This window comes from Halichoerus grypus, chromosome 11 (assembly GCF_964656455.1).
Source record: "Halichoerus grypus chromosome 11, mHalGry1.hap1.1, whole genome shotgun sequence".
Taxonomy (NCBI): domain Eukaryota; kingdom Metazoa; phylum Chordata; class Mammalia; order Carnivora; family Phocidae; genus Halichoerus; species Halichoerus grypus.
In genome coordinates, this window is record NC_135722.1 from 97,324,381 (window position 1) to 97,350,988 (window position 26,608).

Below are 26,608 nucleotides of genomic sequence, written 5' to 3' on the forward strand. Positions count from 1 at the left end.
CTCTACTGTGAGCCATGACGCTTTTCCAATATGCAGTTAGCTTCTGGTTATCATCAGCTGGTAATGCATGTTTTGCAATGGCTGCAGGAGCTACAATGTATTTAGAAATATACCAATAAACCATTCAAAGATGGTAAAATCCCCAGAAAAGCCAACGAATGATTAAGTCTCTCCTATATCCTCAATAAAACAGCTCAAGAAGACAGACTGATAGCAAGCATTTCTGTTTATTTCAGGACATAATGGTACTATTTAGAACCACGGAGAATACTAAATTTATAACTATTTAAATATCCATAGGGTATTTTATTTTTGTAAAGATAGCCTCTAAAAATCATAAACTGAATAGATTAATAATATAACACACATCAAAATTATATTTAAAAAGGAGGTGGTGGCTCTCAGTAGCTCTGTCCTGGTGTTAAAGATAGTATAAAGATATTTACTTAGAATACCACCAAGTACTCTAACATTTGTAAATGCAGGTGTTGCCAAAGTCTATCTCTGATTCTAGCAAAGAGAAACCATCCAAATTTTATTCTTTATATTACGCACAGGATTTAACTGTATCACTTTGGCATGTGGTATTACTATTTTTCCTACTGTAGCAAATCCTAGTTAGGATTCCTAAGACCTTTCCGCTATTCTGGAAATCAAATAAATTTATCATGTATTTCAAATCTTCAAATGAGAATGTCATCCTCATAAATGTATTTGCCAGGTTGGCATATTCACATATATCCTTTCCAGTTTTAGGCTAAGCAAAAGACATGCCCTTAGAGCTTTATTAATGTATTAAAGGAAGACAACCCATCTTATTATCAAGAGAAACTGATCCATGTAGCGTCTGATAGAGAAAACATTGATTTTGATACATTATCTTCTTTTATTCAAATACCAGTCTGATCACACATGGTCCAAGAACACTCAAATAATAAGCCACATATAAACAGATGTTAAAGATTGGTCTTCAAACATTATAGCCAATGAGGCCACGCTTGCCTATGATCTCGCCGACATAAAACCACATCCACACCTCGGTGGCCACCAAACCATTCAGCAGAGCTTCCTGAAAAAAGCAGCACAAATTTTAATGTACATTTTTTTTTCTTACATATTTAAAAGTATTCTTCTCCAGGATTAAGTAACAGAGAATATAAGGATGCTATTCATTTAGAGAGCAGTTTTAGCCAAAGTCAAGATTTACTGATGTTAACTTTGTTCAACTGCTGAGAACACTTGAACTTTCAATTATGTAAGCTAAGTAGTCCAGAGCTTATAAATTCTTTCAAAGCATTCTTTAAAGACCTGAACTGACTTAACCCTTTCATTAGTTTATGAGACACTTTAGGAGCCCGAAAACAACCCACATCCTGGAAAGAGCTGACACATTTGGACAGGGCATTCATGTGAAAGGATAGCTATAGGAAGGTAAGTCTCCGAATAGACATTTCTGTCTGGCCAAAGAGAATTTGTTGAGAGATGAAGAGCTCTGTCTTCCCCTTTATTCATTTATTATGTGGTTTAACTCTTTCCAAGTATTCAATAATGACTCAGTTTCACAGATCAATGTTTTATTGCCCTGAGAGAAAAAGCACATGATTGGTTCCAAAAAAGCAATGTTGCATCCAAGTGCAACTATGGATCTTGAAACTCTAGTTGAAAACAGTACCCCTCTACAACAAAACTGGGCCTTTTCCTTTTAGCACCTGGATGTGAATTTTAATTTTCCCCTTTAAACTAGAATAACTATATTTTCCAGGGTGTAGATTCTAAAGTCAGCAACAATTTAGTTTATTTAGGCTTTTTGTATCCTGTGTTTGACTCAAGCAAGCAAACATAAAATCCAAGTTCCAATTCTTACAGTCTTTAGATTTTATCTTAATGCGATTCAGTAACCCTTCATATTACATGATATGCTTGCTAGATTTTGGTATTTTTATCTTCATGTGTTAGCTGCCTGATAGTCCAAGAGATCTTTTGGCTAAACTGGGAGTATTTCCAGGCCTACAGATGAAAAAAAAGTATAGAATCAGCAAAGTAAGCCATCCTCTTTTAGTATACTAACCAAAATAGGAGAGGGGAAAAAAAAAAAAAGCTGCCCAGTAAAAATGCTCCTTTCTTTGTTATAAGACTAATAGGAAACGAAGACATAAAATAGCTGAATTATTTCAACCCCGATGACAAAATTAGAAAGGTAAATATCTTTCTCAGCAGTCAAGAAAGAGATTATCTCTCATTATGTAGGTTTCAGCCTCACTGGAAAATACATATATTAATCAAAACAATCAGAAAAATCCCAAGGGAAGACATTTTCTGTTATGCACATACGTTTTCATTTAGCCCATAGTTACCTTAACTGTGAGCTGTTTGAAGCTACCAGTTTGAGCACTCTTGACTATTTTTTTCAAGCTCTGAATAGCTGTAGGGATCTCAGCAGGGGTTGGAGGAACCAGCTCAACCCTGGCATAGTGCCAAAATGTGGCCAGTCGAGGCTTTGAGTAAGTCACAGCAGCTGGAAAACAAAACAAAACAAAACAAAACAAAAAACCAGGATGAACTCACTAGAGACCGAAAGAAGCAGATGTGTGGGCTGGACACAAATATTTATTCATGCATCACATTCATTCACTGCTTGTACCAAATGTGCACCCGGTGTGAAAAGTCAAAGCTGCTCCCTGGTAACAAGAGGCTTTTAAAGATGCAGAACACCTGTGTCACAGGGAAGTTCAATCAGGCAGGAAGCTATAAGCACATTCAATTATGTCAGGACTTCACTAGTGGCCAGCTAGTACTGTTACTTCATTTATGAATGGCAAATCTAGTGAACTGCTAAAGTTGAGAGAAGTTGGATTCAGAAGCAAGAAAACAGCAGCAATGGAACCAAATTTTCTTGGTAGAGAGAGCAGAAAATTTGGAGGCAAAGAGTGCAGAAGGGGAGGGAAGGAGCTACATAGAAAGGCATCCTTAAGAATAAGATTAAAACTTGTCACATTGTTGGCTACAAATCCAGATGGAATTATACCAATTAAGGGCCCATTTTTGGTATCCTCATCAATATGTGAATTAAATATTTCTTTAACAAAAGCCCAGCTGCTCCTCCTTCAAAACAACACAAATAATAATAATAAAACCTACATGTATTGTTCAGAGCAGCCAAACTCAAATCTATTCCTATGCTGAAATTCCTCAAGGTAGTTACTATTTCAGAGAAAAAAAAATTCTTAATAACCAGGGTAGATGTAAGATTATGGTAGTGATTTCAGCAAGAGAAAGGAATTTATTTTTTTTTAATTTTTAAAAAAGATTTTATTTATTTATTTGACAGAGAGCAAGAGAGCACAAGCAGGGGGAGCAGCAGAGGGAGAGGGAGAAGCAGATTCCCTGCTGAGCAAGGAGCCAGATGTGGGACTTGATCCCAGGACCCTGGGATCATGACCTGAGCTGAAGGCAGATGCTTAACCGACTGAGCCACCCAGGCATCCTGAGAAAGGCATTTTATAAAAAAAGCTACAAGACAAACATAATAAAAACAGCACACTTGCATGAACATCCATAAACCGCCTACTATTCGAAGATGGGGGGTACCTGGGTGGCTCATGCGGCTAAGCGTGGGCCTTCGGCTCAGGTGGTTCTGGGATCCTGCATTGGGCTCCCTGCTCAGCGGGGAGTCTGCTTCTCCCTCTGCCCCTCCCCCCTGCTCATGCTTGTGCCCGCTCTCTCTCTCTCTGACTACTCTTAGAATTACTATCTGCATCATCCTTTGTGCTTAGGGCCATGGGTAAATCTTTAAGCAGACACAAGGCTTTCACAGAGAGTTCTACATAGAACTGACAGTGCCCGTAAGATGGGGCTATCACAGAGTACAAAATCTTGTGTAACTGTCTTTACAATTATCTTCAACACAGATATTTCATCCTTTAAAAAAAAAAAATCAGTACACTGTACACAAACACTATACTTTAGTTGGCAAATTTGTTTTCCAGGGAGTACAGGCTAAAAAGTTTGAAACTGCTTTACATATATACAAGGGATGAATAAAACATAAGTAAATGAATGGTGGATGATGGGAGCCAGGTTTCTCACTGTAGGAGAGGAAAGATACAAACAGGCAAGAAAAGAAGCAAGAATAAATCCCATGGTACTGGATTAGAGTTGGAGACATTCATATGAACTCATGTGTAGTTTAATATATATACAGATGGATAAAAAACCCACCATGTATATGCATATATACACATGGGTTACTATACACCCCCCCCCTTTTTAAAAAAGATTTTATTTATTTACTTCAGAGACAAAGTGAGGGAGAGAGAGTACAGGAGCAGAGGCAGAGGGAGAGGGAGAAGCAGACTCCACTGCTGAGCAGGGAGCCCGATGCGGGGCTCGACCTCCGGAACCTGGGATCATGACCCGAGCCGAGGGCAAATGCCCAACCAACTGAGCCACCCAGGTGCCCCCACAGACACCCTTAAGAGAGCCTAGAAGCAATGATATTCTAGCAGTCTAGTAGCAGGAAAGATATTCAGTGCCTAGATCTTAGTTTCAAAGTACCACTGTCCACCAAAAGAAACTAGGGCTCCTTGGAGAAATGGCTGATTCTAAGGCTGGGGCAGGGAAAATGTAACATGAGTTTGAAGATTTTATAGTACAAGAAAGGGGGTAGGTCAAAGGACAGAGGCGCCAACCTGAAAGAGTTCTCAATGGCCAAGGCTGCAACAATCTGAACAAAATAAGTAACATACTATTGGAGGTAAGAAGTAGGAAATAAATGTACATGAATCCATACAATACATGACTGAATAAACAAACAGGGAAGAACAAATCTTTCTCATAGAATTCCATTTAATTATATGTAAATACTCCTTCCTACAGGAGATGGAATCCCTGCTGTCGGCAGCTGCTCCCCACCCCCTCAACACACACCGCAGACTAGACTTAGGTACTTGCGCCTGGAGAACAGATGATGGGAAGAGAAAAACAGTAACTTTACAGTGAGCAACCTACCAACACTACCATAACCAAATGATGAAAGCTAATTTCACCAGTGATGTTATATGGGTATCATGTACATCCTGATATGTGATTATAGCACTTCACTTTTGTGGTATTCTTTCTCAAATCCCATAGCTCCAGACTAATCTTGAGAAAAACACCAGACAAATCCAGACTGGAGAACACCTTTACAGGATACCTAGAGAGGTACCTACATAGATACCTTAAAAACTGACAAAGTCGTGGAAAGTAAGAAAAACTGCCATTGAAGTGTTACACATCAGAGCAAACTAGGGAGATTAACAACTCAATACAATGTGGAACCTGGATGGGCTCCTGGAACAGAAAGAGATTAATGGAAAGACTGGTAAAATCCCAATAACGTCTCAAGTTTAGTAAACAGGAAAAAAATTAGACTCTGTGACTTCTCTGGGGAAGTCTAATGATAAAGTTACTTATTTCTTTAACCTTCTTTGTGCCCCCAGGGGAATTAACAGACACAGTAATTTTTGTTTAAAGTAAACTCTATATTAAAAAAAAACAAAACAAAAAATCTCTATGCCGAACATGGGGCTCGAAATCACGACCCAGAGATCAAGAGTCATGCTCTACAGACTGAGCCAGCCAGGTGCTCCTATAGCCAGTTTTTAAAAGATTTATTTATTTGACATATAGAGAGCGAGAGAGCGCGCAAGAGCGCACAGGCAGGGGGAGCAGCAGGGAGAGGGAGAAGCCAGCTTCCCGCGGAGCAGGGAGCCCGATACAGGCCTCATCGATCCCAGGACCCTGAGATCATGACCTGAGCCGAAGGCAGATGCTTAACTGACTGAGCCACCCAGGTGCCCCATTAGTAATTTTTTAAAAAAGAATTTATTTTTAAGTAATCTCTACACCCAAGGTGGGGCTTGAACCCACAACCCAAGATCAAGAGTTGCATGTTCCATTGACTGAGCTAGCCAGGTGTCCCAATTTTTATTAGATACTTAACATTCACATTTAATACACTGAATTATGTTACAAAGCAAAATATATTTCACATTTAACAGTCTGGCCCTAGCTGAGATCTTTTTTGAGTAGTTTTGGAAGAATAACAACTGTTATGTTTTAATAACTCAAAATATAGGAAAGAGTTTGTTTCTTAATAAAATTTTCTTTTGGTATTTACTCTTCTTTTTGGATTTTATTACTAAAATTAGTTTACAATCCCACCACCTGAAAGATGTGAAAGCCATGCTCAGGGCAAAAAAAAAATCCACCTCTAACTTAAAAAAAAAGTTGCTTCGAGTCACCCACAAAGTCCAAAGGATGAAGCCACGATTCCTTCTCTTTTTATTTATGTAAAATTGTAGAGTTTACCACAACAGGTACCGTGATGCTCTTAGTAACACCGCAAACTTAAGCTCTTTGGGAAAATGTGTCAATTCGTTGACTGTGGGGTTGTATAGGAGAGACTCAAGCATTACTGTATTTATTGTAACTCATTGGCTGCTGATGGGAGCAAAGGAAGGAGATGAATAAACCAATCACAGTAAAATAGGTTCAAAAATATTACACATATTTAGCAAATTCTTTCCATCCCCATTTCAGAATCAAACCTGGGTGAAAGCTATCTAGAGATCTGTGCTTCAACCGCTCACTAGAATATAGTGCATCCAGTGAAGCCGCTTCCCTCATTTTATTTCATCTCACTCTGGAAACAAAATGGAATGGCTTGCTACCTAGCTGACAACTGCAGTATTTCCTGACAGAAGAGGCCACTACTCAGGGCTGTGACTATTCAGGGCTGTTCTGAGGTACAGCGGTCTGCCAGTAAGACTTCGGTTTTTTCAAACTGAAAAGCTCCATGAATATTAAGCTAGAATGATAAAGATCAGTTTACATACATCCCTTTCTATGTTTGTGGGAGCAGGCACACTCGTCCACAAAGTCCGATTCCACCGGGCGCCTGGGTGGCTCAGTTGGTTAAGCGACTGCCTTCGGCTCGGGTCATGATCCTGGAGTCCCGGGATCGGGTCCCACATCGGGCTCCCTGCTCGGCGGGGAGTCTGCTTCTCCCTCTGCCCTTCCCCCCCCATGCTCCCTCTAATAAATAAATAAATCAATCTTAAAAAAAAAAAAGTCCAATTCCACCTAAAATTTCCATTAGATAATCTGGCCAGGCCAGAAGGCAAAGTCAACGTTCAAAAGCACACCCACCCCTAAAAATGTATGTAGACTTCCAGATACCCCATTTGCGACCCAGACAACCTGCTGCGGCCGAAGCGACGGTCCTTTCACTTGCCTCTGCCCTCCCTTTCCCTCGCTCGGCCGCAGGGCCATACCCTCCATATTCCCACTCCTCGACATCTGCGGGGGCGTCATGGCGGGCGACCGCAGCCTTCCCGCACATCCCTGCCTTCCTTCGCTGTCGCGGTCAGAATTGCGCACTTCTAGGGTGTACAGAGAAGCCAAGCTGCAGGCCAGGCGGGCGGAAAGGCTAGAGAACAGTCGCAGACCGGCCCCTCCTCCCCCCCAACCCCCCACCGGCCGTCCCGCCCCGGCTCCCGCGGGGCCCTCGAGGTGCCACCGCCCGCGTCCTCCTCTCAGGCCCTCCCGCCCCGGCAGTCCGCCGCCGCGCTCACCGTTCACCAGCGCCGGGGCCTTCTCCGCGAGGTTACGGACAAACTGGGCCATGGTTCCAAGCTGCAAGGTCCGCCGCCCCGGACGGCCGCTGAATGTCACCCCCCGGAAGGACCCGCCGCAGGACCCCGTTCCCCTTCCAAGGTCAGGCCTCCTCTTTCCGCGCCTGTCCAAGGTGTTTAGGTGTCCTGTTATCTTTCCGGAATCTAGCAGGCCGAGTTATTCTCTTCAGTCGCAGAGAAGAAAGTGGAGATGAAAAGGTGAGGTCAGAGAACACGTGGAGAGCGGTGGGCTTCGGCGGAGGAACAGGCATCTCGTGGGGCAGCCGCGCACGGAGGTCCGGAAGGCCGACGAGCGGGGGATGGGCGCATGCGCTCTGGGCCTCCCGTGCTTGCAGTGGCGCGGACCCGCTCCGTTCTGCGACAGGTGTTGGCGATTTTCTGAGAGAACGTGGAAAGTTAGGACTGGAAGGCATCTCTAAGGTGTTATAGACATGCTCTATAGATACTTAACATTAGGCCAGGACGATCGTCTTATAAAGGCAGACAGGGTCCTAGGCTAAACATGGAAAGTTATGGGCAGAGCAGGCGCCACATAACCTGTCATGTGATCCAGTCCTTTGCCTCTCTTTAGCTGATCTTTCCTGAACCGATCTCCCCCGCATCTTGTATCGGGATCGGAGTCCAGTTCCCCTAATTCCCTGTGAGTCGCAAGGAATTACGCAGATGGGAGGAACAAAAAATTTACTGAGGGCCCCCAGTATGCCAGGCATTTTGGAATTTAAAGAAAGCCTGTGTTAGGCAGCGTCCCCCATTTAAGAATGGGATTGATAAATGGCCACATAACTAGTGAGTGGCAGAGTTGGGATCTGAAGATGTTGCAGTGCAAACAGGGAAGGGGCCTATGAGATTAGGAGTGGTGGTGATCTGGAGAGATTTCTAGAGAAGATGTGTAACAGAACACCTCTGTACTACAGGGTTGAAACTTTTAATATGACTGGAAGAAAAGATTTATCGAGGGAAGTGGCATTTGATGTGAAAAACATAATTACAAGTAATGTACCCTGGAGAAGCCTGAGCAACTCTGATGGGATAGTCAGGTGGAAAGAAAAATTAGGGGTGATATCAAGGATCCAAGAGCATCGTTTCAGTGGAATGATTCAGCTGCCAAGTACTCCAGAGAAGTCAAATTAAGGCTGGGAAAGTTAACTTACCAATATGGAAATATTAGCTACAGCAGTTTCAGAAAATTAGGATAGAAGCCAGAGTAAGTGAGTATGTCTATAAAGGAATGTGTCAGAAAACCAAATAAGGGGGCGCTCGTGTGGCTCAGTCCTTAGGCATTTGACTTGATTTCACCCCAGGTTATGATCTCAGGGTTGTGAAATGAGCCCAGCATTGGGCTCCACCTGGGTGGAGCCTGCTTAAGATTCTTTCCTTCTCCCTCTGCGCCCCCCCCCCATAAAATAAAACCAAATAAGGATGTGGAACTTAAGGTGGACCCTGAAGATAGAGAAGGGGGATTGATAAAATATCTGAAGAGACAGGAAAGAAGATTGGGGGGATTAGCCTTGGAACCTTGGGGCCTTTTCACGGATGGGATGATGGGAGAGAAGTTTCAAAGTGGAAATTCTGAAGTCTCTATTATCTTTCCAGTAAAGTGGAAGGCAAGATCTTCAGTGAAGGTTAAGTGGGAGGGTCAGAAAGATTGGTGGAAAAAGGATAAAGTTTGGATTGGTGTTGAATTTCTGGACACACAGAAAGGTGGTTGGGCACTGTTAGCAACCACTGATTTGTGGTCACGGCACTCTAAAGATTGTGTCATTTTTCTCCAGCAGTGGTCTGTAGCTTGGATACTGGAACAGAGAGGAATGACTGGGTCAGTCTACACTGAGGTCTTACAGGGCAGGGGTATAGAAACTAGGGGCAAGACAGGAATGTCACAGTGAATGATTAAAATGAAAGATCTGGGGTTTAGGCCAGATAAAGAAAAGTGAAGTCGGAAGTGAACTGATGAGGAAAAAACATGCCCTAAGACTCCTCTGGATGACTCCAGGGTCCAGAAGCCTGGTAGGGGAGGTTAGCTTAGCCAGGTGACCCACATTCGATACCATCTTAAAGAGAAGTGAAGGTCAGAGTCCTCTAAAATTTCAGAGGGATTTCTGAAACTGCCACTAGCTGTTCATACTGTAATGAAGGAAGTGATAACAAAGGTTGTAACTCAGGTGTTCATTTATTAAATACAAGCTTTGAACAAACACCCCCAGGCAAGTTTGACAAGAAGTAACCTTCCTGGAATGTTTCAAAATACAGTTACGTAGATCAAATTTTATTTCAATCAATCTTTTTGTTGTTTTATTTTTTACTTTTTATTTATTTACTCTGTCTAGGTTTTCCTGTGTAGCAGTTAGAGCATGTGCATTATTTCCTCACATGACATCGAGAGTGCAGCATCAGCCTCTCTGGCTTGTAAAGGCGCCCAGTAGACTTACGCCCTGGGCAACGGCTGCTTAGCAACCAGCATCAGATAAAGTAATGAAGCTTCTGTAGACCGTGATACCGAATAGCTACTGGCACCTTCACCTGCACCATTAAAAAACCTTTAATGTTTCTTTGTTTTTACATAGCCATTACAAACTATATTAAAAAAAAACATCAAACCAAGATTGCTTGATAAAGCCTACTTAAATAATTTTCCAAGTTTAGTTATTACCCTCTTGGTAAGCAATACTAGAGCTGATAGAGAGTCTTCATTTTCCTATCATACTCCAGCAAAGCCAACACACAACACTAGGTGTATCAGAAAGTCTGCTCGAATAGATTTAGAGCTGTTTCTGAGTTCCAGATAACAAAACACCTCTTTAAGCTTCCAAGCACATACACACACCATGGTGTACACCAAGATGATAATTTTTTAGTCTCATTTTTGGGATGTTATTAAATTACTTCAAGGAAAGAAAAAAAAAGGCACAGAGGACACTTGGTTTCCTTACCAACAGTGGCCTTAAGCTATACACTTGCCTTTGTGATGAGTTTAAAGATACTCAGCAGCATTAATGGTGCCGTAGCCATTCATAAAAAGTTTCAGGAAAAGAAAAAAAAAAAAAAAAAAAAAAAAAAGCTTGCCAGAAAAGGCTTACAATCTGAAGACCACAGAAGTAGAATACAGACACAGATGCAAGAGGCAGCATAGAGGTTGTTAACTAGAAAGCTGCTGGCAACAGCTGCCTTCTGAGGTTTTGTGCCCATTTCTCCTCCAATTTTCTCCTATAAAACTCTGGTCTTTTCCCCACTTTTTAAAAAAATGAAAACATCCCATTAGATTGGGTTTGGAAGGTAACTGCGAGTAGATAGAAGCTTATTTTATACACAGTTCATTCTCAGAGAAGTAAAGGAGGATAATAAATATGAAATGAAGCTCATTTTAAGAAAATAAACAAATCCTGTTAACCCAAGCCTTAAAGGCCCAGGTTGCACACTGAATTAATATCTTACATTCTGGCATTTCTAAGAGTCCTAGACTCCTTTTTTCATTTATAAGCACAGCAGTAGGCAACATCTACTTTATACCTAGTGTGGGATGCCCTCTGATGTGAGGTTTTCCAAGTGATGTCATCAAAAGCACATTAAGGACTGCTTATAGCAACTCGTGTTGGAATACCCTAAAACTACCATCTTACTTGAAAGAGGCCATGGTTAAAAATGAAACAGCAACCCCTGTTTCTAGATCATATCACTTGTCACTTACGGTATCTTCAGGCTTACAGGGATAGTGACATAGTCCATAGGAGAATGTACCTCACTTAGCATGTTAAGCTGCGCAACTGAGTAGGGAGCACAAGCTCAACTTGCAAAAGTGGGGCCCGTCCGCCTACTAACTACATGGGGCTATGTGGATATTTAAAATGGATGTGGACAATGTTGTGCTCAAATTCCTACTCTGTTAATTGATGACCTAAGGCTGAATTAGAAGCAGCTCTTGGAAGTTAGGTCACAAGCCCAAACAAACGTTAACTATATACATGTTATAGTCTCAGAATTTTGTCTAGAGTGTCAGTAAACATGGCCACACACTGCATACATCTTACCATGGAAGAGACAATATAAAGTGGACTCAGTTTACACTAGACCAATATAAAAATGCACATGGTGTCTATATATACTGAAATATACTGTTGATAATAGTGTCTTAAAATGACATCTTTCATGGTTATAATAATTGTTCCCTAACTTTTCCTCTCAAGCCTAGTCCTTGTAGCAACAGATTTCCATAAGATAAAGAGGGCCTAACAGCCTCCTTTTTTCTTTCACCTCAGAATTTTCTAAATAAAGTTTAAAAATTCACGTTTGTCCTACCAATCCTCCTAACAAAATATTATGGGGCTGTTTTTTGTGGTGATGATAGCCCCAGGGGAGAGTGTCCTCCATCAGATCTCTGAGTGACGAGATAACGCAAAATTAAGAACTACCAACAGAAACTGCACGAGATTCCTTTTTGAAAGTCTCATCTATTCTATTCAAAAGCCCACTCAAACATCAAGGTATCTGTTTTTGTGTGAAAGGATATTCTGTAGTATAGCAGAACTGTAACAAGAAAAGGGCCAACATCTGCGTCATGAAGACCAGTAAATACCTCAATGACACAGGACTTTCTGATGGTGTCAGCTGTCACTGAAATATGTGACATCATATACTTAAAAGCTGGGCTCACCAAAGGTATTTGAGCAGTGTCTGACAGAGCAACAGCAAGGTGGCAGGAAGTTTTAGTAGTTGAAGTTAATATAACTTAAGGTAGGAAAAGGATGAAGTGTAGGAAAAGAAAACAAAGGCTACAAATGAGTGATCATTTCTAAACTTGGTGCTGCTATAATAAGCATAATTTCCTGCAAGCCAAGAGAACATTGTAAAATTCTTAGGAATAAATCTAAATTATCATAATTTCAGCAAGAGTAGTTCTCTAATTTAGTGAAAGAAAGAAAAGAAAGAAAGAAAGAAAAAGAAAGAAAGAGGAACAGAACCAAAAAGAGAAACCACAAACAATTGTTTATCTACATTCTGGAGCTGGTTGTTTTTGGTTTGTTTTAGTTCACAGTATTTATTCAAGTTGCTCCTTTTGTTGTTGTTTCCTCTCTGCGAGCCACCGTTGGATTTTTTCTTTTAGTTCTGTGTTTGGCCGGATCTGGTCCATGGTGAGGGGACTACGGTTAAAGGGATCGGTTTGGTCACTGGGACAAAGAGAGAAAGGGAAAGTGGTTATTTCTGTAAGTTCTAACAGCCAAAGCCCAAGCTAGAAAAGCGGGCCCATCTCCCTCTGAGAGTGAAGCCAGACACACTGTAAGTCTGAGTCAGGCGCTGACGTGAGGTTAGAAAGGAGGAGATGAGAGAAAGAGTGATTCAGGAGGTTTCTGGGTTTTCTGCAGATTATTTAGCTACTTGGGTCTCTCTGCTCCTTAATAAACCTTATTTCCACATTTCTATTCAGATGATACTTGATTTGATTTTCCTAAGGCAGATAGCCTGTACACTAAGGTCAGCATACAGAGCTGCTGGTCGTTCTAGTGACAGGCTCTCGAAATAGTCTAAGGTGTTAGGGGATAAAGCCTTGTAGATTGACACCTGATTTAGTTAGCTGTGTGCTACATAAGTAAACGCAGATTAGGGATTCCTGACAGGTAAGAAGGTTTAGAATATACTTTAAGGGCTGATATACCTTCTGTCTGTATCCTGAGGCCACAATAAAATACAAATTTTCACTGACACTTTGGAAAAGACAGACTGCCTACTACAGCATTATGTGTATAGTGAATGCTTAATACCAGATACCACGAAGTAGAAAATCCCCTTTTGCAGTGTTTAATAAATAGTATTCCCTTAAATCTGGGTCAACTTATAGAACTTCATTTTAAACAGGAAGAGTTACTCAGTACCCATTTCTACCTAATGCAGCAGGCCCTGCCTGCAGGTTCGGCGGGACCCGTGGCCACCGTGGCCGAGTACGACAGCAGGAGCAGAAGGTGGCTTAACCTGTATGCGATGGCTACAGCGTCAAACCAGACTTCAACAAAACAAAACAAACTTGTCATTTATATTTTTACAACTTAATACAATTAGAACAAGTTCAAGTCTTCAGGTTGACATTATTTATAACATCTGACAGAAATGATTTCCTCAAGGAAGGAACAGGTAAGGGGTTAGAGCCAGCATTTCTCAACAGAGTGTTTTGTTTTGCATGTTTAAATCCTTAACAATCAAGTGATATACCACTCTTGAAATGCCTCCCCAACTCATTCATAAACCAACAATATAGAGCACCTACTGGGTGCATAGTACTGTATTAGGAAACTGGGGGAAAAGGATAGCAAACACACACACATCTGTTGTTTGGCTGCTCTTTGGGGCTAGCATACCTGAGCAAATGTCTGGCAATGGTGGATCTATCCACAGTGACTCTGGAGGATGGCAGCACCACAGGGTCAGACATGAGTGTGCTCATGATGGGATCCAGGAACTCATCACAGGCATCTGCATAGGTCTCTTCCTCCTGTTGTTGGAGGTCTGCTAGAGACTAAGCACAAACACCTGGTTGTTAAGGTGAACTCACAGAGCAGCTGAATCCCAAATATTCAGTGACTATAATCTTAAAAGGTCACTGAGGACCCTTTAGAGTGACAGTGACAATCTCAGCTTTATTTTCTAAACGAGCCAAGAAGGATCTTATAAAAGTGAGTTTAGCATTCAACCCCAACTCCCAAACTTCAGTGTGGCTCAGCTGCCGGCAGTCATGACTAAAGATGGGTTTAAGTTTTAACAAAAAAAGAAACGCATCACATACAAGATCCTCCTGGCAGCAGTCCTACTGTAAATGTCATCACTGAAAAAGGGACGGTGGTAGGAGAGTTATTTGCAGAGTCAGTCATGTAGTCAGTGTATGAAAAGCAGTTTCTGATTTTATGTACAAACAGGTATAGGAGGAGTTTAAAAGTAGCTTCAACATTTGATCCCTAACTATGACTCTAGTTCCTCAGGAACCTATCTGGCTAAGCTCTAGGCAAGATGGAGCCCAACTCAATAAAAAAAGTAGTTCAATGAAGGGAACATGCATGTCAACAAGGGTTTTCTTTTCTTTTTTTAAATAAGGAAGGTTTTCTATTAGAGTCTGTGCCATGATTTTTCCTTCTTTGTAACTAATGGAGCTCTGTCAAACTCCAACCAAAGGGATTAGCTAAATATAAGATAGTATTTTCATCTACAAATGTAGGACTATGCCCATATAAGCCAACTACTAACTATAAATATGATGAACAGAGAAAATCTATACAAATCAAATGACTAAAAACAACTGATCTTGAATCCTATTTGAAAAAGTTCTGTGTTAACAATGTAGGTTTTCAAGTCTATTGGTAACACTGTGCAGAAAAGATTTCATAGAAACAGTCTACAGAAGTCTGTGCATTCTTCTCTTCTAGTAGAAGCTTCTTACTTCTCTTTCTTTCTTTCTCTCTCCTTCCTTCCTTCCTTCCTTTCCTTCCTTTCCTTCCTTCCTTTCTTTCTTTCTTTCTTTCACAGAGAGAGACACAGCGAGAGAGGGAACACAAGCAGAGGGAGTGGGAGAGGGAGAAGCAGGCTTCCCAAAGAGCAGGGAGCCTGATGCGGGGCTCGATCCCAGGACCCTGGGATCATGACGAGCCGAAGGCAGATGCTTAATGACGGAGCCACCCAGGCACCCCTAGTAGAAGCTTCTTAAATCAATTTTCTGTTCTTCCCTCTCATGTTGAAAAGAGAATTAAGAATATGGTAGTGATGATAAGATGATATGATATGGTGCTGTATGGAATTCTTTACTGTATTGTATACCCGAAACTAACACTGTATGTTAACTAATTGGAATAAAAATAAAAACTTAAAAACAAAAACACCCAAAAAAGGCAGTTCTAGTTATTCACTGACCAGGAAGAATCATCTGTTTATATTTTCTCAAGGCAATACCCTTGAAATTAGGGTAACCAGCAGAACAGTTGAGTCAACACAGTGACTTCTATTGAATATGTTAATAAACAAGTCCTCCTCCCCCTCACCTTGATTCTCTCTGCTAAGTTGCTGAAAGCCACAATCATATTCCCGGGCTTATTTATTTTCTTCAGGACTCGGACTGTCTGTGCAAAGAGAGTTGGGGAATAGGAACGTCCGTCCTTCGGCACCGTGGCACAGAAGTTCTCCTCGTCCCTGGAAGGTCAGCATCAGAAAGAAACTGAGCATCAGAGGGCAGGTCAGTGAGGGAGAGAACAGCTGGGTTGAGGAACAAGGTTCCCCATCACTTACATGCCATCAATGTTCTTTTGATATAGAAAAGATTTCTTCTAATTTTTAGGAAGAAAATCTATCAAGTATCCTGTAACCTTAAAAAGAATACTGCTTTTCTAAACATTGGTTACAACTAGTAAAGTTTATCTTTGCACAGATAAAGGCAGAATGTTGAAAATTTTAAACAGTGTCCCGAAGGTCGGACAAAATTTCATGATTAAAACTACGTAAAATTCCTTCATCAACCAACTAGAAATGAACCATTTCTTTTCTATTTCCACGTAATTACCAGTCATTCCATTATCAAAACCCCAAATTAAAACATCAGCATTCCCTCTGGCTTGCCCAATTAAATCTCAGGTACCCAAGATTTAAGTAGATTGTGCAGATATCTGATACGAGTTGCTGGGGTTTAAAGTCAAATTCACTGAAGTCCTTGACTTTTAAGGCCCCCATCTTGGGGCCAACCAGGTGCTGCAGGAAGTAGTTCAACATGGAGATGATGCGCTCAGCCAGGAAAGGATGCACAAAGAGTGATTTGATCTCTAGAAAAAAAGGCAGTCTGTGAAAACTCAACCCATAAGCCATCTTTTACTTATTATGTCTTAAGAGTTTCACTTGGAGACCTCTGGGGAGTATTTTAAAAATTATATAAGTAATACATTTTCATTGCAGGAATGTTAGAAAACACTGGTAAGCAAAAACAAAATATAAAACTACCACCCAGAAATAAACACTGTTAACATTTTCAAATACATCCTTCTAGCTTTTCTGTCCATATTTACAAACATACACGTTTTTAAAACAAAATGATGATCATGTGTACCTATTCTGTAACTTACTTTTTCAGTAACTATATCATAAATATCTCACCATTTTGGTAAATATATGTCCCTCTGTTGTCCAACATGGTAGCCACTGGCTGGCCTGCTGTGTCTATTTAAATTAGTTTAAAAATTCAGTTCCTCAGTCACACTGACCTCACATCTCAAGTGTTCAACAGCCACACGTGGCTAGTATCTACAGTACGAGTCCAGATTTATAGAGCATTTCCATCAGAGAAAGTTCTGTAGGATAGTGATGATTTGCACTCTTTTTAATGGCCACATAATTTTCCAGTGTGTGATTGTACCTGAAGTTATTTATTTATCCTTATTGCTAGACGTTATTTTTACTGCTAGACATTCTATTACAAACATTTCGTATCTATCTATTTAAAAAAAAAGACTTTAATCTCCACACCCAGCATGGGGCTCAAACTCACAACCCTGAGACCAAGAATCGCATGTTTCACTGACTGAGCCAGCCAGGTGCCCCACCATTTCACTTATTAACTTCATTGTGTACATATTTTGTAGACTTACTACTTCCTTACAATGAATTTATAAGGAATTGCTAGGGCACAGGACAGAAACTCCAAAAATTAAAAAAATACATTAACACATGCCGGGTTTTAGTAAGTTATATTTTTAGTCAGTCTATTGACTCCACAACCGATGAGAGTTTAGCTCTTACTTCCTATCCTTCTCTTCCAAATACAAATCCCAGCATATAATCAAATCTTTGTTAATGTCATGAAGATTGTAAAAATCATTCACAGCAGAGCCATATAGTGTCCTAATGATTACATACATAAAGTAATATATAAACTTAAAAAAAAGATTTATCTGTTTGAGAGAGAGAGAGAGCGGGTGCGTGAGTGGGGGGAGGGGCAGAGGCAGAGACTCTTCAAGCCGGCTCCCCACTGAGCACTGAACCCAATGTGGGGCTCGATCCCACAACCCTGAGATCATGACTTGAGCCGAAACCAGAGTTGGACACTCAACCGATTGAGCCACCCAGGTGCCCCAGTAATATATAGTTTTTAATATAACTTTGTAAAAATTAGTTTGCTTATTTTCAGAGTACCAATCACTAAATCTTTCTAAACTCTCCACCAGAAATGTAAAACTCTCGATAGGATCATTTCTAGCAGTTCTGTATTTTTTGGAAATGCTCCTTCTGGAAGCTCCCATCTGTCACTCCAATCTGGACTCCTTGCTCTATAAGCCTGCTGCGTGGTGGTCACACAAGCTCCTTTTACCACAATCCTGGACACTTCCTTTGTCTCCCTCTTATGGGATTCCACCTTCCTCCTCTGGATTTACTCTTTCACTTTGATGGAGTATATCTTTTTGTAGCTTCTCAAGAAACGGTACACTGGAAGTAAATCTGATACCTTCACCCTCAAACAGAAATGACAGTGTGGCTGGCTATAGCATTCTGGGCTGAAAAACTATTTTCCACGAGGAGCGTGCTCCAGCTTCCAATGTCACTGTTGTGAAAATCAAAGACATTTTATACTTAAACCATTGTAGATCACCTGACTTTTCTCTGGGACCTTTGAGGATCTTCTCTTTACCTTGATTTCCTGAAATGTCACAATGTCACCTTAGTGTGAGAATTTAAAAGGTCCTTGTGCTGGGCACATTGTGGCCCTTTCAAGTTAGAGGCTTTTAGTCTTTGAGAATTTTTGGTATTATTTCTTTGATAATTTCCTCTACTCCATTTTTCTCTTTTGAGACTTTCTGGATTGATCCTTTGTTTTCTTATCCTTTTCATTCTAATTTCCATCTCTTTTTCTTTCTGTTCTACTTTCATGGAAGAGCTCCTTAATGTGATCTTCTAACCCTTTTGACGAGTAAAAATTACTTGTATTTTCAATATCCAAGTGCTCTTTCTTGTTCTTTGAATAATACTTATTGCCTCTTTGTTCTTGTTTTATGGATGCTATCTTCTCTTATTCCTCTGAGATTATAAAGATTTTTTTTAAAAGTTTTCATCCAATATCTCTGTTTCATGTTGGAGGATTTCCTCAAATGTTTGGTGATCCTTGGTTATCATTTCATATGTAATCAATAAATTATTAATAATATATTTTATTTAAAAAAATACTAAGTTTTGAGATGTGTATTTTATAGTTCTAGCACATCTCAATTCAGACTAGTCACATTTAAAATGCCTGATAGCCATTATGTGGCAAATGGCTACTGAATTGGACACTTAGCTTGAGAGGGAGTGGAGATAAGTGTCTTTGATCTACCACATTTAACCAGAGTTCAAGAATGGTTTTCAGGTTAACATATACACACACTCCCCAGATACATTTATATGGCTAACTTGTTCTCAAGAAAAATTATACCAACTTACATTTTCTGGCAGCTGTGTGAGGGTGAATGTTTCCCATGTCAACAATAGGCATCATCTTCTTTTTTTTAAGGAGGTTCCATGCCCAGTGTGGAGCCCAACGTGGCATCTAACGCAGGGCTTGAACTCCCGACCCTGAGATCAAGACCTGAGCTGTGTGATCAAGAGTTGGACGCCTAACTGACTGAGCCACCTAGGTGCCCCGGGCATCATCCTTCTTGAAGCTTCTCTAGTGATTCATTTCCCTCTCAGACTGTGTAGGGTACTATTGCCAGAGTCTGAATTCTTAGTTTCAGCTGGGCTGATCCCTCAAATGAAGGAGATCTTGACCACTGGATTTTTTGGGAATGCAGTGCTTTGTGTCCTTACCTGATGTTAGAAAGGCAAGGGTACCAATTGTTTCATTGGACATGATGTTATGGAAACGTGCTAGCTGTCCAAACATCTGTAGGCCAGCCTCCTTCTCTCGGCGGGCTTCTGGAGTCAGACTATCCCATTCACCTCGGTCTTTCTCAATCTGTTGAATCTTTATCTTGCTCAAATACTACAGAAACCAGAGGTGAAATGTATCAGAGAAGAAAGTGCAGCTGAAGGGAAGATGATAATTAAGCGGTTCTATTTATTTTTTATTTTTAAAATTTATTTATTTGAGAGAGCGTGAGAACAGGTGGAGGGACAGAGGCAGAGGGAGAAAGGATCTCAAGCAGATTCTGTGCTGAATGCAGAGCCTGACGCGGGGCTTGATCCCACCACCTTGAGATCACGACCTGAGACGAAATCAAGAGTCGGATGCTCAACCAACTAAGTCACCTAGGTGCCCCTTAAGCGGTTCTATTTAAAATCTAGTTTGTTTTTATTTTATTTTTCTAAAAAAGATTTTATTTGTCAGAGAGAGAGAGAGAGAGAGCGCACGCAAGCGTGCACAAACGGGGGAGCGGCAGGCAGAGGGAGAGGCAAGCTCCCTGCTGAGCAAGGAGCCCGATGTGGGACTCCATCCCAGGACCCTGGGATCATGACTTGAGCTGAAGGCAGATGCTAAACCAACTGAGCCAACCAAGCGTCCCTAAAATCTAGTTTAGTAACCCGGAAAAACCAGGGACTATGTAAGAAACATGAGCCTTTATTTCTCAGCATAGGGCTGAAGCTCCATAGATTTGTTTTAGCCTGAGAGGACTTGTGGGTAGTTCCCATATGTGTATTATAGTCTCTGAAATAGAAAGGAGAATAAGTAGTATCATCTCTGAAACCTAGGCAAAAATAAATAGGCTAAAGTGAAAAAAGGGACAAATCCTTCTTAAAAAATGAAAACAAAACAAAAACAAAAACAAAACCCCAAAAAACAAAAAACAAAACCAAACCCAAAACTGCCTATCAAAAAACAAAGCTCTATCAAATATGCAAGATGTCTGGAAGGAGAAGCATAAATATTAAAAACCGTCTACTTCTCATCATTCTTGCAGTCCTATGACAATGCCATCTGGTGTCATTCTTTGTATCACAGAGCTCTTGCATAGAAGGGTCTGTTTATTACAGGACTTGTTCTTGTTTTCTACAAAAACCTATCTAAAATCTAAAAGTACGGGATTATGAAAAAAGCAGGAACTCTCCTCACAGATTAAATACAAGTTACTGGGGGACTGCTAATCAACATGAGGAGCGTGTGGCTGTCTAACAGGCCGCCTTCATGACTTACCTGCCTCATCTACCCTTAGGCCCCTGCCTTAGCTTTCTTACACCTGTCACAGATAAGGGAAGGTTTTTTTTTTTTTTTTAAGATTTTATTTCTTTATTTGACAGAGACACACAGCGAGAGAGGGAACACAAGCAAGGGAAGAGGGAGAGGGAGAAGCAGGCTTCCCGCTGAGCAGGGAGCCTGATGTGGGGCTCAATCCCAGGACTCTGGGACCCTGACCTGAGCCGAAGGCAGACGCTTAACGACTGAGCCACCCAGGCGCCCCGATAAGGGAAGTTTTTAATAGGAGCAAGAAGCAGCTCCAAAGGATGAGTAAGGACATGATGATGCACTGAAGTTGCTGACAAGCACCCGGCGTAGACTTTGGGAAACTCGTGTTTCAAATGTAAAGATTTGGGAGGCTGCGGATAGGTGACGAGTATTGGTAACTTGCAGTGTTTATATGAAAAAATAACCCAAACCAGAGATTTTTTTTTTCAAGGAGTGGTGCAAAAATCAGAATCTTTCAGGAAGGGGATAAGAATCATTGCCTTAGTGAGTCACTGTTATTGATGCGTTGGGATGGAAAATGGTTGAAAGTCATTGACCAAACGCGAGGTCCTCGGATTTCTTTCTGTGCTGCTGGCCTGATTAATCCTGCCAGTGTATCTTAGTTTAGCTTCATCACCCTTTCTTTACCACTCTCTGCCAAAATATCATCCTAGTTTATGAGGCTTCAATGACCCTTATCTTGGTCTCTAATGGAATAATACCTATTAAGCTCTGTAATGGCAAGGCTCACAGTATACTACTACTCATAATTTTTGGTGTCCCAATTGGTACTATGGGCATAAAGATTGCTCTATTGTAATTTGAAGGTAAAAAGTATGTACTTATCATTATTTGGTAAGGGCAGTTAAATCTGTTCTTTTTTTTTTTTTTTTAAAGATTTTATTTATTTATTTGACAGAGAGAAATACAGTGAGAGCAGGAACACAAGCAGGGGGAGTGGGAGACGGAGAAGCAGGCTTCCCGCCGAGTAGGGAGCCCAATGCGGGGCTCGATCCCAGGACCCTGGGATCATGACCTGAGCCAAAGGCTGACGCTTAATGACTGAGCCACCCAGGAGCCCCAGTTAAAACTGTTCTAAAAAATTTTTATTTAAAGATTTTTGTCAGAGAGAGAGAGTGCGCACACAAGCAGGGGGACCGGCAGGCAGAGGGAAAAAGCAGGCTCCTTGCTGAGCAGGGAGCCCGACGTAGGACTTGATCCCAGGACCCGATCCCAGGACCCTGGGATCATGACCTGAGCTGAAGGCAGACGCTTAACCAACTGAACCACCCAGGCGTCCCTAAAAAATTTTTATATACTTATTCTTACCTGTATGGCTTCATCCAGGAGGAAGATGGCATCGTTCATTAGCAGGTTAAGAAAGCGGAGGAAAAGCGGGGGATTCATGGCTTCTAAATTCTTAGAGGCATAGTCAGCCAAATCCTGTAAGTCCCAGCCCAAGACAAAACCATTTTAGTACTGAACCACAACTCACTGGGGCTTATCTGAAGTAAAACTCAGAGAACTCAGCTTTGGCTTCACCAAAAACTCTCTCACCTTAATGCTCTCTCGATAGGTATCTGTTCCCCACATGTACCTTAGGATGGGATACATGGGACGTCGGTAATTAAACTTCTGTTCAAATTGATGGGGGTCTCCTGGAATAGGGTAAGAGCAAAAACCCAGCAAAGGTGGTGCTACTAGAGAAAGAGTAAGAGCTATGCCTGTGGAGCCATTTTCTTGGATTCTGAATGTTGTCAAGACTACTGGCAAGATCTGCCCTGGGAGTTTACAGAGGCCCAGAGTGACAGCCAAGTGTTTACTTATTTCCTTACGGACAGAACAAGAGGGAGACAGACATAAAAGATACTGCATGCAGAAAAGGACAAGGACCAAGTTGTACCCTAAAAGCCAGGGGAGACAAATGCTTCCATATCCAAATGCAGAGTACTTATCAGACTTTGAATGAGGCCTCTGAACTGGCCATTGTGGCAGTGACAGCCGTGTGCTGAACGGGATACTAAGTAACCTCCATATTCTTCATAGATAACATCCCAGCTGCGAAATGAACTGGTTCTTAGTTACTCTGAAAAATCAGGTCAGGGTCTAAAAACCTGAGGCTTACACTGTTTTGACCAATCAAAGGAACGAACCACAACATCTCTGTAGCTTGGGTCATATAATGAAAGAAGATCATGGGATCTGGAGTCAGAAGATCTAGGTTTTCCTTTTGGCTCCACCTAATTCAAGTCTCTTAACATTTTTTAACTTCTACTTCCTCAGAAATAAAACAGGAATTATAATACATCCTCTACCATTGCACGTAAAGAGTTGAAATGGTCATATAATAACTGCAGTGACTTATTGTGTGACTATATATGTATTATGAAGATGTACATGCACTATCTCATTAGTCGTCACTTCAACCCATTTTATAGATGAGGACACTGAGGCTCAGAGGTATGTGACAAAACCAAAATCCAAATGGGAAAGGCACTCAGTACAATGTTAAATGTCTCTTTGAATGTTAACTGTATTTATCACTGGATGGTAGGACAACTTTTATTTATTTAGAACATCTCTTTTAAAAGGGGTCTTAAATAAGTGCCTAACATATACTGTTTACTGGTTGAGATGGGGTACAGTTTTGATCTCAGGGTGGTGAGTTTGAGCCCCATGTTGGGGACAGAGTTTACTTAAAAAAAAAAAAAAAGAAAAAAGAACTGTCCGACTATTCTGCAGATAAAAATAAATACCTGGGGTTGGGGCGGCTGCGTGACTCAGTTGGTTAAGCATCCGACTCTTGATATCGGCTCAGGTCACGATCTCAGGGTTGTGAGACTGAGCTCTGCATTGGGCTCCACACTGGGCATGGAGCCTGCTTATGATTCACCCTCTACCTCTTCCCCTGCCCCTTCCCCCCACTAAAAAAAAAAAAAAAAAAAGACCTGGGTTGTAATCGAACAGGCTACTTAGCTGGAGCTTAATTAAATCAAGCATATAATAAGAGTATGTGTGTTTTTTTTTTTTAAGATTTTATTTATTTATTTGGGAGAGGGAGAGAGAGAAAGAGAGCGCACGAGTGGAGGGAGGGGCAGAAGGAGAGGGAGAAGCTGACACGGGCCTCCATCCCAGGACGCTGAGCCAAAGTCAGCCACTTAACCAAATGAGCCACCCAGGCGCACCCCCTTGTTTTTCTTTTTGAGGTGAGATAGAATTGACCTGATTCTACCACTTAGTTGTATGACACAGACAAATTATCTTTTCGAGCATTCATGTCCATATTATATGTACGACAGGGATAATACAGTAAAACTTGCCAGATGGTGACAAATTAATGAAACAATGTTAGAAAAGCACTTGGCATCCAGGCTGGCACATAGCAGATACTCAATAAATGATGGCTGCTGGTATTTTTCTGACATTAAATACTGATCAAGCTAGGAGACTCCACTAGTATCTGCTTCTCAGTTCTGGACTGCTTTACCTGTAAACTCAATGTCCACAAAGACCTTGATTAGAGCTTCTGCAAGGTGGGGTGCATAGGGAAAGTTGCAGAACACACGTTTCCGGTGGAACACACTGGATACCAAGGGATTTGGAGTCTGGTCCAGGTGGGGCATCACTGCTTCCAACACCTCAGCCAGTTTGGCCCTTAGGTGGGGATTCTTCATCCTGCAAAAAGTGCAGAAAGCAAGCTGAGCAGGTAGAAAACTCAACTCTCAAATTCATGACTATTTTCTCCACATGAGGAGCCAAAACACCCTATACCACTGTTGGGAGGAGAAAACAGGATTCTGTAGTGTCAAGGCTGTCAATTTCTGGGGGATGATGCAGGGTACAACCTCATTCAACTTTTGAGATCACAGGCTACCAAGTATGAGGATGAATACTCAAGTTTCTATTTAACGCTTAGCCACTCTGTTTACTTCTCTACAATAATCCATTGTTTATTGCTTACATTCCCTGACCGTTTCATTGAGGATAAACTTGCCTTTCTAAGCTTCCTGAGGGCCAGGGTCAGGACGCAGTTCTTCTACGTTACTTACGCTGCACACCACGTGTGCCTAATAAATACCAGTTGACTCATGATTTCCCACTGGGTCTGCTTAGCTCAATGAAGGATTGGCTTCTACCTACTTCTCACTGACATGGCTCAGGGGAATGTACATCATTCTCTTTGTGCAGCAAATCTTCACTCATGCACACATCGTTTCCTTTGGCCTAGACACCAAAAACACCAGAGAAGCAACTCCAAAGGTCAGTGGGCATCTTTCTCTGAGAAAGGGGAGTAGAAGCTATGAATGAAAAGATGAGATTAGAAAGCATTTACCTGTGTTTACTGCTCATGCAACTCAGAACGTTAAGGGTAAACTTTGTGACCCTACAACTGTTAGATCATCAGAACTGGCTGCCACTGGTAAGGCTTCTGGCATTAAGGTAACTATTTTAACCAGCCCCTAGCAGTGGAATTCCCATCGGGTCTCTTACGCAGGTTCAGATTGTTTGTGGGCAAAGTCCTTGGCTTATTATGCCTCTGAAGAGGGGGATTTCTGGCTACCCTTAAGGGTGGTCAGGTGATTCATTAGTGTTAACACAACTTCTGAAGGCAAACCCTTATGAGTCAGGCTTGGTTTAGAAGTCTTCTGAATGCTCTGCACCTCTAAATGGTGTCAGAGCCAAGCTTTCAACACCTCACCTTTCTATGCTTCCAGTGAAAATTGTGATAAAGTGAAGAACATGTTCTAGGGAGTCTGCTGATGTCTCCAAGATGTCATCGGCAAAGCGGCGGAGAAAAATGAGGAAATCACCCAAGTTATCTGCAAAAAATTCTGGAAGACAAACAAACAAACCCATTCACTGCAATTAGTGAAACATCTGACTTTCTGTACTAAGCAATATTGAAATTCCTCCCTTTTGCTCTACCTAATAAAGATTAAAAAATCCGAAATGTCTTGTAGGTACTAGGAATGGTGACAAGTTCATAAATGTAGACTCTCCTTTAAAAGTAAGTCAATTTTTATTTCTATCCAAGTCAATATGAAAATAGCAGAGACACAAAATACTGTTCACACACTAGTGCAACTTAAGAAGGTACACTGATACACATTCTTTTCATACTCAAGGTTAACTATGCATTAAATAACCCTTTAGATGGATAAAGAATCTTCAACAAAGATGAATACATTAGATGACTCTGGTCATCAGTCTCCAGGATGGTCCTCCAATTGTCTTTGCTTCCTGGTATTCATGCCCTTGTGTGTCCCTTCCTGCACTCTTCCAGGGTAGAGGCATACAGAAGCAATGGTATATCGTTTCCATGGTGAAGTTATAGAAGCCTATAGCTTCCATTATGGTTGCTTGCTCTCAAGGAAGCCAGCTGCCATACCATGAATAGTACTTAGTACTAATAGTACTAAGGCGAGACCTGCGTGGCCTGGGAAAGAGGCCAGTAAGCAACTGAGGTCGGCCAACAACCACATGACCTGGCTTGTAAGCAGATCCTCCAGTTCTGGTCGAGTCCTCAGATTCCTGTGGCCCTGACTGACAGCTCGCCTGCAACCGCATGAAAGACCCAGAGGCAGAACCATGTAGCCAAGCCACTCCTGGATTCCTGACCCACAGAAACCGTGTGAGATGACGTTTGTTTTAAGGTGCTACATTTTAGGATGATGTGTTACTTAACAACAGATGACCAATACAGTGATCAAGAACATATAACCTGATTTTGCTGGACAGTATCTGCCAACTCCTCACTGCCAAACCTACAAACACGACCTCCTCA

At 41.4% G+C, this 26,608-nt stretch overlaps 2 protein-coding genes and 1 long non-coding RNA gene across 3 annotated transcripts in view; 1 reads left to right on the top strand and 2 right to left on the bottom strand.

Annotated features, from left to right (window-relative positions):
* Positions 1–208: 208 nt before the first annotated feature.
* Positions 209–7,774, bottom strand: ATP5MG (ATP synthase membrane subunit g). The gene is made up of 3 exons (XM_036122924.2): positions 7,617–7,774; positions 2,355–2,515; positions 209–1,069 (listed from the first exon to the last, which is right to left on the bottom strand). The coding sequence occupies exons 1-3, from the start codon at positions 7,666–7,668 to the stop codon at positions 971–973; spliced, it is 312 nt and encodes a 103-aa protein (XP_035978817.1). The 5' UTR covers positions 7,669–7,774; the 3' UTR covers positions 209–970.
* Positions 7,673–25,774, top strand: LOC144379465 (uncharacterized). The gene is made up of 3 exons (XR_013442598.1): positions 7,673–7,758; positions 15,755–15,879; positions 25,539–25,774. It is a non-coding gene; the product is annotated as an uncharacterized LOC144379465 (long non-coding RNA).
* Positions 9,828–26,608, bottom strand: part of UBE4A (ubiquitination factor E4A) — a 35,111-nt gene continuing 18,330 nt past the window's right edge. Inside the window, exons 12-20 of the mRNA XM_036122900.2 lie at positions 25,523–25,655; positions 24,311–24,498; positions 22,381–22,481; positions 22,153–22,266; positions 19,470–19,644; positions 16,279–16,459; positions 15,689–15,836; positions 14,021–14,178; positions 9,828–12,838 (exon numbers count right to left, since the gene is read on the bottom strand). Of these exons, the coding sequence (XP_035978793.1) occupies positions 12,709–12,838; positions 14,021–14,178; positions 15,689–15,836; positions 16,279–16,459; positions 19,470–19,644; positions 22,153–22,266; positions 22,381–22,481; positions 24,311–24,498; positions 25,523–25,655 (1,328 nt within the window). The 3' untranslated portion in view covers positions 9,828–12,708. The remainder of the gene's footprint in view (positions 12,839–14,020; positions 14,179–15,688; positions 15,837–16,278; positions 16,460–19,469; positions 19,645–22,152; positions 22,267–22,380; positions 22,482–24,310; positions 24,499–25,522; positions 25,656–26,608) is intronic.

Excerpts from the sequence above, each read along its gene's own strand:
- ATP5MG (XM_036122924.2), bottom strand. The coding sequence starts at position 7,668 with ATGGCCCAGTTTGTCCGTAACCTCGCGGAGAAGGCCCCGGCGCTGGTG. Across the intron at positions 2,516-7,616 it reads GGCCCCGGCGCTGGTGAACG|CTGCTGTGACTTACTCAAAG; the intron begins GTGAGCGCGGCG and ends TTTGTTTTCCAG. Across the intron at positions 1,070-2,354 it reads TCAAACAGCTCACAGTTAAG|GAAGCTCTGCTGAATGGTTT; the intron begins GTAACTATGGGC and ends TGCTTTTTTCAG.